The 13,721-nt window shown below is 41.1% G+C and overlaps 1 protein-coding gene across 4 annotated transcripts in view; it reads left to right on the top strand.

Annotated features, from left to right (window-relative positions):
- Positions 1–13,721, top strand: part of PTPRT (protein tyrosine phosphatase receptor type T) — a 1,034,103-nt gene that overhangs the window by 816,052 nt on the left and 204,330 nt on the right. For all 4 annotated transcript variants that reach the window (XM_075901353.2, XM_075901347.2, XM_075901351.2 and 1 more), the window contains one exon: positions 8,977–9,013. In XM_075901353.2, the coding sequence (XP_075757468.2) occupies positions 8,977–9,013 (37 nt within the window). The remainder of the gene's footprint in view (positions 1–8,976; positions 9,014–13,721) is intronic.

Genomic DNA, 13,721 nt, shown 5'->3' with positions numbered 1-13,721 from the left:
GAGTTTTGTTTGTATGAAGTGCCGCCTGATAGAGTTGATGGAAGAAAAGATCCGAGGACTGGAGATGCAGGTGGAAACGCTGGTCGAGTTTAGAAGGGGGTTTGAGCAGATGATGGAGCAAAGGCATGACATGGCTCAAGGGGAAAGCTTAAATATGCGGATGGAAGCAGGACCAAAGGCCTCAGAGGGGGGATTGCTGGGCGACGAAAATGGACAGTGGAAGCATGTGACTCAGAGAACCAGGCAGAGGAAAAGATGGGCCAGTGAAGGAAAAATAGAGCTCAAGAACAGGTATGTGGAGCTGGAGAATGAAGAAGGGGTACAGCAGGTAGATAATGAAGATAGAAGGGTAAGGAAGAAGAGAAAAGTGGCTAGTCCCATAGATAAAGGGGAAGAGTTAATGGAGACAACACCAATAATGAGCATTAGGAGGATACAGGATGGGTTAAAGAGGATTACAAGGGAAAATAGGAATAGCAAGGACTTGCAGCCAGAGTAACCAAGAGATAGATCAGAGAATCACACTGTCACTAGGAAAAGGCAGGTCTATGTGATTGGGGATTCCTTACTGAGAAGAATAGATAGGCCAGTAACCAGAGCTGATTCAGAGAATAGAAGGGTGTGCTGTCTGCCAGGTGCTAAGATACGGGATGTGGAACTGAGGTTGAAGAGGATTATTAAGGGAGCAGGAAGGAATCCGTTGATCATCCTTCATGTAGGAACAAATGATACAGCTAGATTCTCGCTGGAACAAATTAAGGGAAACTATGCTAAGCTGGGGAAGACGCTTAAGGAAATTGAGGCTCGGGTGATCTTTAGCGGGATTCTGCCTGTTCCTAGAGAAGGGCAACTAAGATGTGACAGGATTATGATGATCAATAGATGGCTTAGAAAGTGGTGTTATAAGGAGGGCTTTGGGATTTATGGTCACTGGGAGGCATTTATGGACAGAGGACTGTTCTCTTGGGATGGACTTAACCTAAGTAGGGAGGAAAATAGACTTCTAGGATGGAAGCTAGTTCAACTGATTAATAGAGCTTGAAACTAGGAATTTGGGGGGGGACGGTTGGAAGATGTCCAGGTAATCTCTACGCTAGATTTTAACACTGAGAGGGAGGAAAACGAAGTAAGAAAGGATATAGCTGGGGTAGGAGAATGTACATGAGGAAGGGTAGGGTGTACACTAGTCTAATAGGTCATATTGGAGGTACAATGTCCGTGCCAAATTGGGTAAAGAATGTGAATGAGGCCAAACAGCAAAAATTAAGATGTTTGTACACCAATGCGAGGAGCCTAGGTAACAAAAAGGAGGAACTAGAGCTATTGGTCCAGGAAGTAAAACCAGATATTATAGGAATAACAGAAACATGGTGGAATACTAGGCATGACTGGAGTACAGGTATTGAAGGGTATGTGCTGTTTAGGAAAGACAGAAATAAGGGTAAAGGTGGTGGAGTCGCATTGTACATCAAAGATGAGGTAGATTGTAAAAAAATAAAAAGTGATGGAATGGAGAAGACAGAGTCCGTTTGGGCAAAAATCACATTGGGATAGTGCTTGGGGTGTGTTATAGACCACCAGGATCCAATTTGAATATGGATAGAGACCTCTTTAATGTTTTTAATGAAGTAAATACTCATGGAAACTGTGTAATCATTAAGGATTACAAATTAAGGAAATTAGCTAGGGAAGTTGATTGGACTAAAGAAATTGTGGATCTTGAGGTGGAGGAGGCCTGGAATTATTTTAAGTTAAAGTTGCAGACGCTGTCAGAAGCCTCCATCCCAAGAAAAGGGAAAAAATGTATAGGCAGGTGTGTTAGACCAAGCTGGATGAGCAAGCATCTCAGAGAGGTGATTAAGAAAAAGCAGAAAGCATATAAGGAGTGGAAAATGGGAGGGGTCAGTAAAGAAAGCTACCTTATTGAGGTTAGAGCATGTAGAGACAAAGTGAGACAGGCTAAAAGTTAGGTAGAGTTGGACCTTGCAAAGGGAATTAAAACCAATAGTAAAAGGTTTTATAGTCGTTTTATAGTCATATAAATAGGAAAAAAACAAAACAAAAAAAAAGAAGTAGGACTGCTAATTACTAAGGATGGAGTGGAGGTTAAGGATAATCTAGGAATGACCCAATATCTGAAAAAATACTTTGCTTCAGTCTTTAATGAGGCTAATGTAGAGCTTAGGGATAATGGTAACATAACAAATGGGACTAAGGATATGGAGGTAGATATTACCATATCTGAGGTAAAAGCCAAACTTGAACAGCTTAATGGGAGTAAATCGGGGGGCCCAGATAATCTTCATCCAAGAATATTAAAGGAACTGGCACATGAACATGCAAGTCCATTAGCAATTTTTTTTAATAAATCTCTAAACTCAGGGGTTTTACCATTTGACTGGAAAATTGCTATATAGTTCCGATTTTTAAGAAAGGGAAAAAAAAGCGACCCGGGTAACTATAGGCCTGTTAGTTTGACATCTGTAGTATGCAAGATCTTGGAAAAATTTTTGAAGGAGAAAGTAGTTAGAGACATTGAGGTTAATGGCAATAGGGACAAATTACAACATGGTTTTACACAAGGTAGATCGTGCCAAACCAACCTGATCTCCTTTTTTGAGAAAGTACCAGATTTTTTAGATAAAGGAAATGCAGTGGATCTAATCTACCTCGACTTTAGTAAAGCATTTGATACAGTACCACATGGGGAATTATTGGTTAAATTGGAAAAGATAGGGATTAATATGGAAGTTGAGAGGTAGATAAGCAACAGGTTAAAGGGGAGACTACAGCGGGTTATATTGAAAGGTGAACTGTCAGGTTGGAGGAAGGTTACTAGTGGAGTTCCGCAGGGATCAGTTTTGGGGCCAATTTTATTTAATCTTTTTATCGCTGACCTTGGCACCAAAAGTGGAAATGTCCTGATAAAATTTGCAGATGATACAAAGTTGGGAGCTATTGCCAATTCAGAAAAGGATCGGGATATCATCCAGGAAGATCTGGATGATCTTGTAAATTGGAGTGATAGCAATAGGATGAAATTTAATAGTGAGAAGTGTAAGGTTATGCATTTAGGGATTAATAACAAGAATTTTAGTTATAAACTGGGGACACATCAGTTGGAAGTAATGGAGGAGGAGAAGGACCTTGGAGTCCTGGTTGATTATAGGATGACTATGAGCCGCCATTGTGACATGGCCGTGAAAAAGGCTAATACGATCTTGGGATGTATTAAGCAAGGTATTTCCAGTACAGATAAGGAGGTGTTAGTGCCATTATACAAGGCATTGGTGAGTCCCCATTTGGAATACTGTGTGCAGTTCTGGTCTCCCATGTTTAAGAAGGATGAATTCAAACTGGAACAGGTACAAAGAAGAGCCAGTAGGATGATTTGAGGAATGGAAAACCTGTCTTATGAAAGGAGACTTAGGGAGCTTGGCTTGTTTACCTTAACCAAAAGAAGGCTGAGGGGGGACATGATTGCACTCTTTAAATATATTAGAGGGATAAATACCAGGGAGGGAGAGGAATGATTTAAGCTTAATACCAATGTGGACACAAGAACAAATGGATATAAGCTGGCTAGTAGGAAGTTTAGACTTGAGATTAGAAGAAGGTTTCTAACCATTAGAGGAGTGAAGTTCTGGAACGGCCTTCCAAGGAAAGTAGTGGGGGCAAAAGATCTATCTGGTTTCAAGATTAAACTAGATGGGTTTATGAAGGGGATGATTTGATGAGATAACATGATATTGGTAACTAATTGTCCATACATTATCAGTGGTAAATAGGTCAATGGAGGGATGATAGGAGTTACTATAGAGAACTTTTTGGGTGTCTGGCTGGTGAGTCTTGCCCACATGCTCAGGGTTTAGCTGATCGCCATATTTGGGGTCGGGAAGGAATTTTCCTCCAGGGTAGATTGGCAGAGACCCTGGAGGTTTTTCGCCTTCCTCTGTAGCATGGGGTACAGATCACAGCTGGAGGATTCTCTGCATCTTGTGGTCTTCAAAGTATTTGAAGGCTTCAATATCTGAGATATAGGTGAGAGGATTATTCTGGTAGGGGTGGGTGAGATTCTGTGGCCTGCGTTGTGCAGGGGGTCAGACTAGATGATCATAATGGTCCCTTCTGACCTTAAAGTCTATGAGTCTATGAGTCTGACAGAGTCACTCTTCTGACCTCAACAACATGGCAAGATATGTAAGGCATTCATACTGTAAAGCATAATCTGCCTGTAGGGGGAGGTATTTGCAGTGCTAGTGATGGTATGGATTCAGTGGACATAGGCTAAAAAGATAGCTTGGGTTGGCTTTGGTTTTAGACGAACACAAAATTATTGTTAGTTCAGATCTGGGCTCTTTTCCCTTCCTGAGTGGCCTTTTTTTTGTAAAAACTTTCGAAACTGCATCTAGACTGCTGCCGTGTTCTTTCAAAAGTAAATCAAAAGACTGCGGCAGTTTTTTCGACTGCGGAAAACCTCATTTTATGAGAAAGGGCGCCTTTTTTCGAAAGCACTCTTTCGAAAAAAGGCGCTATGTAATGCAAACTGTGCTTTTTTGAAAGAGAGCATCCAGGCTTCCTAGGTGCTTTCTTTTGAAAAAGATGCTTGCTTTTTCGAAAGTACTGGTTGTAATCTAAACACTCTTTTTTGAAAGAGGCTTTTTCGAAAGACGCTTGCAGTCTAGATGTAGCCTTTTTGGCCTGCTGTTTTTGGTAAGGTGTCTGTTTTGTGTGTAGTTTTCAGGAGTATTGCTAAACAGCATGCTATCACAGCAAAGTCTAGGTCTTCTAGACATTTGACAGCTACTCATATTGTGCCAATACTTGTGTTGCTAATACACATCTTCAATATCCAGTCTATAGGAGTGTCAAACAACTGCAGAGAAAGAATACAGCCTAATTTCATTTGTGTGTGCACATTAAATCACTTTGATGTCTTGTTCACTCTTACAGCTCACTTTGCATCACTGTACATACACTTGATGAAGCTTTCAGTTGGAATTCTGCAAGGTGGAGTAATATATGCTGATGCAAGCTGTCAAATGCCTTTTAAAAATCCATTAAATGTGAGAATAAGCCTGCCATTTGATACATCCTTCTAGGATGGTCTTTTTGTTAATATCTAGTCTATGCAGGATCTCTTGGGCCTGAATCCAGCCTGTTCTTCCCTAGATTTTCCATCCATTGCCTCTCTCACCCTGTGTATTATCACACTATAGGGGTATGTCTACACTGCCACCCTACTTCAAACTAGGGTGGCTAATGTAGGCATTTGAACTTGCAAATGAAGCCCGGGATTTAAATATCCCGGGCTTTATTTGTATGTTCCCAGGCGTTGCCATTTTAAAATGCCCTATAATTTGAATTACCTGCCCCGTAGTTCCTCCTGCAGGGAGGTTTAATGGTAATTCGAATTAGGAGCTTTAATTCGAACTACCTAGTCCATGCCACGTGTAACCGTGGACAGGTAGTTCGAACTACCGGGCATTTAAAAATGGCGGCGCCCGGGAACATGCAAATAAAGCCCGGGATATTTAAATCCCGGGCTTCATTTGCAAGTTCAAATGCCTACGTTAGCCGGCAATGTAGATGTACCCTAGATGACTTTCACTACAACCAAGAACAGTGTGACACTTCTCCAGTAGCTGCAGTTACTCTTTGGATATTCTGGCAATTATTCCAAGCATCCACTGTTTCATTTGAATGGTATGTGAAGTACTCTTAGCCTTTCTGCTGTGATGTGATCATCTCTTGATGTGTTTTTTTTCATGTTTTTAACTGCAGCCTGTACTTTTGACATCTCTGTTTGAGTGATGTTGGTCAGGTTCATGTATTTCATCACACTAGGTGCTGAGCTAGGACTGGGTCTATTGAGAACTTTGAAATGCTCTGCCCATTTGTTGTTCTATTCTACCTCAGTTGTAAGCATATTTTCTGTTTCCACACAGGTTTTAGTCAATTGGTAAACAGTATGGTGATTTCACTACAATCAGAGTAGCAGCTTCATCTGCCAGTTCTTCAACCTATCTCTGTTTATCTTTTTCTTGCTTTTCACTGCTTTGTCTGCTTTGTTGTACTCTTCATTTGTATTTTCCAATATTCCATTGGTGTTAACATTGAAGAATTTTCCACTGAGCGCTTGTCTTTTCTCAAGAAGACACCACATCTCTTGGCTTATCCAGTTCTTCTTGCTCTGTTTATATCAATATCCAGCTATGTCTGCTGCAACTTGAGTCTCATTGTCTCTGAACTCGGCCCATTTTTCTTCAGGTCCAGTAGGTGCCTTACCTTGTTGTGTCTCTGCCAGTGCCACAGTTTTGTTCCTTAGTTCAAGATGGAATTTCTCCCTTTTGTACTGTTTTGGTTTTTTTTTCAGCTCCATGCTTTTGATTTTCTTGGCTGCTTCCTGTTTTAAACCTCTGTTTTAATTTCATTTTGGTAATGCAAAGATTCCGGTCACTAAGCCTTTCCATCTTGGACAGATGACCTGCCATTTGAGTGGAGGCAGATGTAACCCGTCTGTTTTTTGTTTGTTTGTTTGTTTGTTTGTTTGTTTGTTTGTTTTGCCATCTGGTGAATCATAGAATCATAGAATCGTATGGCTGGAAGAGACCTCAGGAGGTCATCGAATCCAGCCCCATGCCCAAAGCAGGACCAACCCCAACCAAACCGTCCCAGCCAGGGCTTTATCAAGCCAGTCAAAACTTCTAGAGATGGAGAAGTACCTCCTCAGGTAACCCATTCCAGTACTTCAGCACCCCCCTAGTGAAATAGTTTTTCCTAATATCCAGCCTAGATCTTCTCCACTGTAACTTGAGACCATTGCTCCTTGTTCTGCCAACCCTCACTACCGAGAACAGCCTCTCTCCATCCTCTTTGGAATGCAATGGTTGTTTATGTATGTCGTTATGAGAGAACAGGGTGCTTGGACACCAACCACAATTTAGTGAGACTCTGGCCATTCTGGTTAATTATCTCTAATTGGGTCTTCTTCATTGCTCTTACCCTTCTGTGGTTATCATATTCTTCATTACATTAAAATCCCTTATCACGAGGAGTAAATCCTGTTTTGGTATTCTTTGTAGTCATATATGTCAACATATATCACTATGGGTGCGTCTACTCAGCACCCTGAAGTTGAAATAAGATACGCAATTTGCACTATATAAATTGTGTATCTTATTTCGATTCTATTTCAATATAGCTGTTTTGAAATTTGGCGCATCTACACAGTGCCAAATTTTGAAATAATGCCCTATTTTGATACATCCCTTAACCCTCATGGAATGAGGCTTATAAGGATGCCGAAACATCCTTTATGATTGACATTGTTAGGACTGGTTTGGAATGTGATGAATAGTGGTTGGTTAATAGCTATTCAGTTTATAAGTGTTTTTCTCATATAATCTGTCATCATGAGCATTATTTCCTTTGAGCGTATGTTGGCCACTATGACTTGAATCAATGAGATGTTTCTTCTCTTGCTTGAAGCGTTTCTATCATTCTGCTGTCACTGATGCCCAGGATTTCAAGTCTGTAATTGTCCATCTCCCTCATGACCTGCAAGATCTTTGCTGGTTGAAATATTATTCTCACATTCTCATACTGATTTTGAAATGTTTTCTTGCTGCCAGCATCAAAGTTTTCAGGATCGTGGTTTCCAGAGACTGGTTTTCACTAGGAACTTTAATGCAACATGTGGAGTTGGTAGTATTCTCTGCTGAGCAGTCATTTTTAATACAATGGTAGCCTGGTTTCATTTCCAGAATATAAATGAGAGAAGGTTTTTGTGTTTTATAAGGCTATCTGGGACAAACGACCACATCAAAGTGCAGCAGGCAAGATTAACTGTAACAGTGGTGCATGCAAATTAGGTGTATAATTACATGCATCTTTTGTGTATGACAGTAGGCTTCTCCGCCTTTTGTTAAACTGGTAAAGCCCATTAATCAATCAGTCCCTTATGTTCTCTTACACAGCAGCAGAAGAAAAATTGCTAATATGTTATCTTTGTAACCTCATAACAGTTACTTAGGCTATGTCTGCACTTGGAAGGTTTGACAACAAAAGTGCTGTCAACGTGTAAAAGTCAGCAAAAGTGAAAACTAGTCAAACTGTTCTTCTGCCTTCCATTGTAGACATTTGATGGCCACATGGCTATTTCCTCTATCAATAGATAGAGCAAAGCAATGTGGGTAAGCATTCCACAGGGCAATGTTGTGGGAAAGCAGAGCTTCTTAGGATACTTTCTGAGTTTTCCCATAACAGTCTCAGCTGCTGGGAGCAGCATCATGAATAGCTCTGTGAGCTCTTCATGCTGAGGAATGTCAATGCAGAACAACAGTCTCTCCATACCTCCCCCTGCAGTGGCAGTCTGCCTGTTATGTGTTCCTAGCAGGTCAGAATAGGAGCATTCCAATTATTTGCTCTTTTTGTTTGTTTCCCAAATGGAGCAGCTCACTCAGATATCAGATACTTCCCAGAACTTTGAAAGCGGAGCAGTGCATGCCTACAGTGCAGCAGAGATCACAAAATGCTGAGCACAGCCATCAGAGCAGGCATTGTGGGATATTGGCAGAAGCCAGTTCTCTTGACAAACCAAACAACAGAGTCCACACTGGCTCTTTGTTGACAATAAAGGGAAGGGAAAACAACAACAATCTCTCACGAAGTGGAAATTTTTTGTTGCCAAAACTGGGTATTTTTCCTGACAAAACTTGCATTGTAATGTGTATGCTCTCACTGTTTTGTCAACTGTTTTGGTGACAAAACATGCTGTCATAGATAAGGCCTAAGTGGAACAACTGTCCACAAGCTGACTAATGCAAAGTGTTTAATAGAAGAGGAAGAAGGTGCAAAAATTTTCAGAGATAACATATGAAGAACAGGCTACTTGACTTGACTTGACTTTACAAATTTGTTTGTTCTAAATGGACAAATAACAAAATACCCTGACAATCTCCTCTTTTTTTTCAGGAGACCAAAATAAATTGTATCCGACTGGCAACAAAAGGTATGTGAGACTCTTCCTCCTGGCTGCAAGCTTACTACTGATACAATGCAAGCACAATGGTGACACAAGTTACAGTTATCATTTAAATAGTGGGCCTCATTTAAAGTGCATGTGACTCATCCAGGCAAAATATGAGTTTCCAAAACCACCTTCTTTTATGTATTGTCTGACTGAGTTAGTCTCCTAAAATAGTAGAGTAGCTGCAGCAGCACAATGGCTTAGACTTGGTATGTACTTAGGTGGCTAGCCCTAGTTGCTACTCCTATGCTATGACTGAACTGCTGTTGTTAGAGTTCTAACTAAATCAAAGCTAGCAAGTGTAGATCTTCCCAGCTCTTTGTTTGATGTAACCACAGAGTCACGTGGAGTGGATGGGTTACTCTGCCAACAAAGGAATCAGTAAATGAAAGTATTTGTAGCAAAAGTAGAGGAGTCACTGGAAAACAATTTCCTCCGCACACACAAATCCTCTATCTGAGCACCCCTACAAAGGATAGGTTGCTAACTCTGGGATCTCTCACAAGTGTTATTGCATCTTCTGAACTTTAGGCCAGATATTTTTCTCGATTACAGGCAGTCCCCGGGTTACGTACAGGATAGGGACTGTAGGTTTGTTCTTAAGTTGAATTTGTATGTAAGTCGGAACTGGTACATATTGTAGAGGAAACTCTAGCCAAACATTTCTCCAGAGCTCAGTTTTATTCTCCCACACCTCACTTCCCTCAGTCCTTTATTCTCAAGCTGAGGTGACTGCTGAGAAAAGCCGCTCCGCGTCTCCCTGGTCTGCTGGGGGGAATCAGCTAGTGCGGGGTTGCCTCACTCCGTTTGTAAGTAGGGATCCGATGTAAGTCAGATCCATGTAACCCGGGGACTGCCTGTATACTGTTGTAATCTGAAGTAACTCCATTAATGTCTGTGGAGTTACTCCTGATTTAAATCAGTGAAATTAGCAGCAGAATTTAACCCTCTATTTTTCATTGCACTGCCCTTTTCTTATTGCTGGTTTTCCTTGGAACATTGAAAAAAAGTCTCTGCTGATTCCTTCCAATTTATTGCCTCTTGTCACTTCTGCTACTGCACTCTCCTGGAGGTAAGAAGCACCATGGAACCTTGAAGCACCAGCTGACAGCTTCCCATTAGCAGAAGAGGATACTTCCACATGGGAACAGGCCATCTACCACATCTAGAGCCATTTGCAATTCACGAAGGATATCTGGAGATCGGATAAGTCTGGCAATAACTGGGGTGGTAAATAACTTGTGTCACCATTGTAAATCCAAAGAGGATGAGCCATCTCCCCCTCCTTTGCTTATGGCTCTACTGCTGTTAAATGTCCCTTAACCCTTTTTATTGTTTTCCTCTTTAGAGGTTCTTCATCCAACCGTCATTGTAATTACTATCTCTGAGTTCCAAACTTTCTATGTCTCCAAATCTCGTTTGCCTCCCCCATCACTTTATCTGAACCTTGAATTACACTTTCATTTCAGATACATTCTCTTGGCTTTCTGGTGGTAAAAGAAAGTTTGGATGAGAGAGGGCAATAGGGACAGATAAAGGGTAGAACAAGAAGTTACACATACTTTGCCCAAAATGTGACTTCAGTGTCTTCTAAGATTTATAAAAGTCTGAATAAATTAATTTTTTAAAAACAACAAGGAGAACCCACTTTTTACCCATGAAAGCTTATGCCCTAATAAATCTGTTAGTCTCTAAGGGTAGGTCTACACTAGCTCGTTAATTTGAGGTAAATAGGCAAATGAGGCGACCGGAGTTACAAATGAAGCCTGGGATATTTAAATATCCCAGGCATTATTTGCATGTTCCCATCCAGTCGCCATTTTGAAATTTCACTAGCCTGAACTCACTGCCGCGTGGCTACATGCAGCAGTGAAACGTTAATTAGAACTAAGTCTTTAGTTCGAATTACTGATTCACTGCCATGGGTAGCCGCGCAGGTACGCACAGCAGTGAAACATTAATTTGAACTAAGCCTTTAGTTCGAATTAACGTTTCACTGCCGCGGGTAGCCACACGGCAGTAAGTTCAGGCTAGTGAAGTTTCAAAATGGCGACCGGACGGGAACATGCAAATAAAGCCCGGGATATTTAAATCCCGGGCTTCATTTGCAACTCCGGTAGCCTCATTTGCCTACCTAACTCGAATTAATGAGCTAGGGTAGACATACTCTAAGGTGCCACAGGTCTCCTCATTGTTTTTGCAGATACAGACTAACATAGCTACAGGTCTGAGACTTTCGTTTTTCAAAAGCCACAGTTACGTTTTTTCACCTCTGGAGTTCCTAGTTCTGGGACTGGGTGTGGGAGAGCTGCATTACTGTATTTATTGTCCAGACAAATGCAGGAAGTACTATTTTGCAAAAAAGCAGGAAGTCCTGTTCTTGTAACGTCTCTTGGTTAGGGAGGTGTGTTTAGGTTTGGATAGTTTGCTATAGGTTTAAATAAGCATTTGAACTTTGAAATGATTTTCCAGATTCATCTTATCTAATTATCCCTTTTAGGATGAGAACTCTCAGATGAGCTGCATTAATAATAGACATAATAGGGATGGGTAGGGTCTCACAAGCCACTTAGAATCATTGTCTCATGGTAATCATTGTTCTTAGCTGGCAAGAATGAAAAAGATCAGGAGTTTGCTGTATAGGGCAGCAAATACATTCTCGTGCGTGTGAGAGAGAATGCTCATTCGCTTGCAGGTGACATTACTTTTGATTAACAGGGAAGTTTCTGTATCTTGAGGCTTGAGCTTTGGGTTGGGATTTTTTTTGGTAATTTGCTTTTCATTTTTGTTCATGTACTTTTCCATATGTGGGTCCTTCTTTTTTCCTTTGATGTGGTGTGGGGATGGGGAGATGAAATGAGCTGTACATAAAGTAGAGCACGGGAATAAATATGAGATTCCTATGAGGTAACTTTATGCCATACTACTCTGGCATATCTATAGATACATAGTTGACTAGGACACTCCAGGATTATGTTGCAGCATCAATGGATTAGTATTTCCAATGACACATTTGTTTATGTCTACAAATGGCACTTTTGCAGATAGCAGGAGAAAAAGGGGATTGCTCAGTGTGAGGAGTTGAACATATAGAAAAATATATCCGTTCTGTGCTTTAGAATCTGTCTGTGGTTTCTGGTACCCAAATGTCAGGAGATTGTTTCTCCTCCTGGTATTAAATCTTTACAAGTCTATAGAGCCATGCTGCTGTACAGCCTGGTGTAAGAAAAGAAGCACACACCATGTTTGTAAATATGTTGCACATCTCTGCTACTAGAGCAATTGCCAGGTGTATTTGCATAATTATAATTAGATTGTCACTATGGTAAAAAATATACTCTTAGAATGGCTCCATCTTACCCAGCATATCCCATTGTATCTTGAGCATTATCAGCAAAGCTGGCACTAAAGTGTGACTACAGTGTCTTTATAGAAAGTGTTATCAGGTGCAGAAAGCATAAGCTTTCAGATTCCTAGCTGTCTTGACAGCACTGGCAATTAGAAAGTTCACCTTTGATAAGGGCCACAGAATGACCAGTTTGTTTGGGAGCTGGTAAGAGAATAGATGTGGAACTCCTTAGTGTCCTTTTATGAACTCCCTTTTCTTTCTTACATATATTTTACCCCAGAGAAATTCCATCAGCTTCAGTTGAGTTACTCCTGATTTACACTGGTGAAAGTGAGGTTAGAATCAAGACCATTAACTGTGCTTAAGTCTGCCAGATAGTCTCTTAAACTGTCATTAACAGGGGCAGTAAATTTGAATGTGAGAATAATTAAACAATAAGACTTGTCAGGTAGTGTGTTACCGGGAGATTATAGCACATTATAGCCAAAAGGCTCCGGATCAAAAGCCAAGTACAGGCAGTGCCCGGCTTACATCGGATCCCTACTTACAAACGGGGTGAGGCAACCCCGCACTAGCTGCTTCCCCCCATCAGACCAGGGAGACGCAGAGCGGCTTTTCTCAGCAGACACCTCAGCTTGAGAATAAAGGACTGAGAGAAGTGAGGTGTGGGAGAATAAAACTGAGCTCTGGAGAAATGTTTGGCTAGAGTTTCCCCTACAATATGTACCAGTTCCGACTTACATACAAATTCAACTTAAGAACAAACCTACAGTCCCTATCTTGTACGTAACCCGGGGACTGCCTGTATCTTTAATTACTTGAGAGGTTCAACAAACCATTCTGTTGTCATTGTTCCAGCAGAACAGGGAAGACATTTGTCTTTAACTTCAATTCTCTCAGAAAATGAGACACCCCTTCTTAAATTGCTTAAGTTTAATGAATAAATAATGAAAGCCAAGTGTTTCATAGCAGACTAGTTTGCCCGAGTCCTGTTGTGGTGTCATTGAAATTTCTTGTTTAGCATGAAGTTTCAGACTGGCCCTTCATTTTCATTTCAGTTAAGCTCTGTTCATGGACTCCTTACTTGGAAATAAGGAATTACCTATAGCACTAACTACTATTGGGCAAGGTCATCTTGTGAAGGCACAGGGGAGGGGAGGTCCAGCCTTTCGCCGTCTCACACACATGCTTTGTTCTGCAGCCTGCTTTTCCTAAATGTACCCAGTGCTCCTTTTGAGAGAAATTGACCTCAAAAAGAGGTTCAGAACAAGGCTGGTGGACCCTTCATGCCCCCAAATGACTTAGTGGGACTTAAGTGGTGAAGAGGTTTTATGGTAACTT

The sequence above is a fragment of the Pelodiscus sinensis genome, chromosome 17, assembly GCF_052426305.1.
Source record: "Pelodiscus sinensis isolate ZL-2025 chromosome 17, ASM5242630v1, whole genome shotgun sequence".
NCBI classification, from domain to species: Eukaryota; Metazoa; Chordata; order Testudines; family Trionychidae; genus Pelodiscus; species Pelodiscus sinensis.
This window is presented reverse-complemented; position numbering and strand designations above follow the sequence as displayed.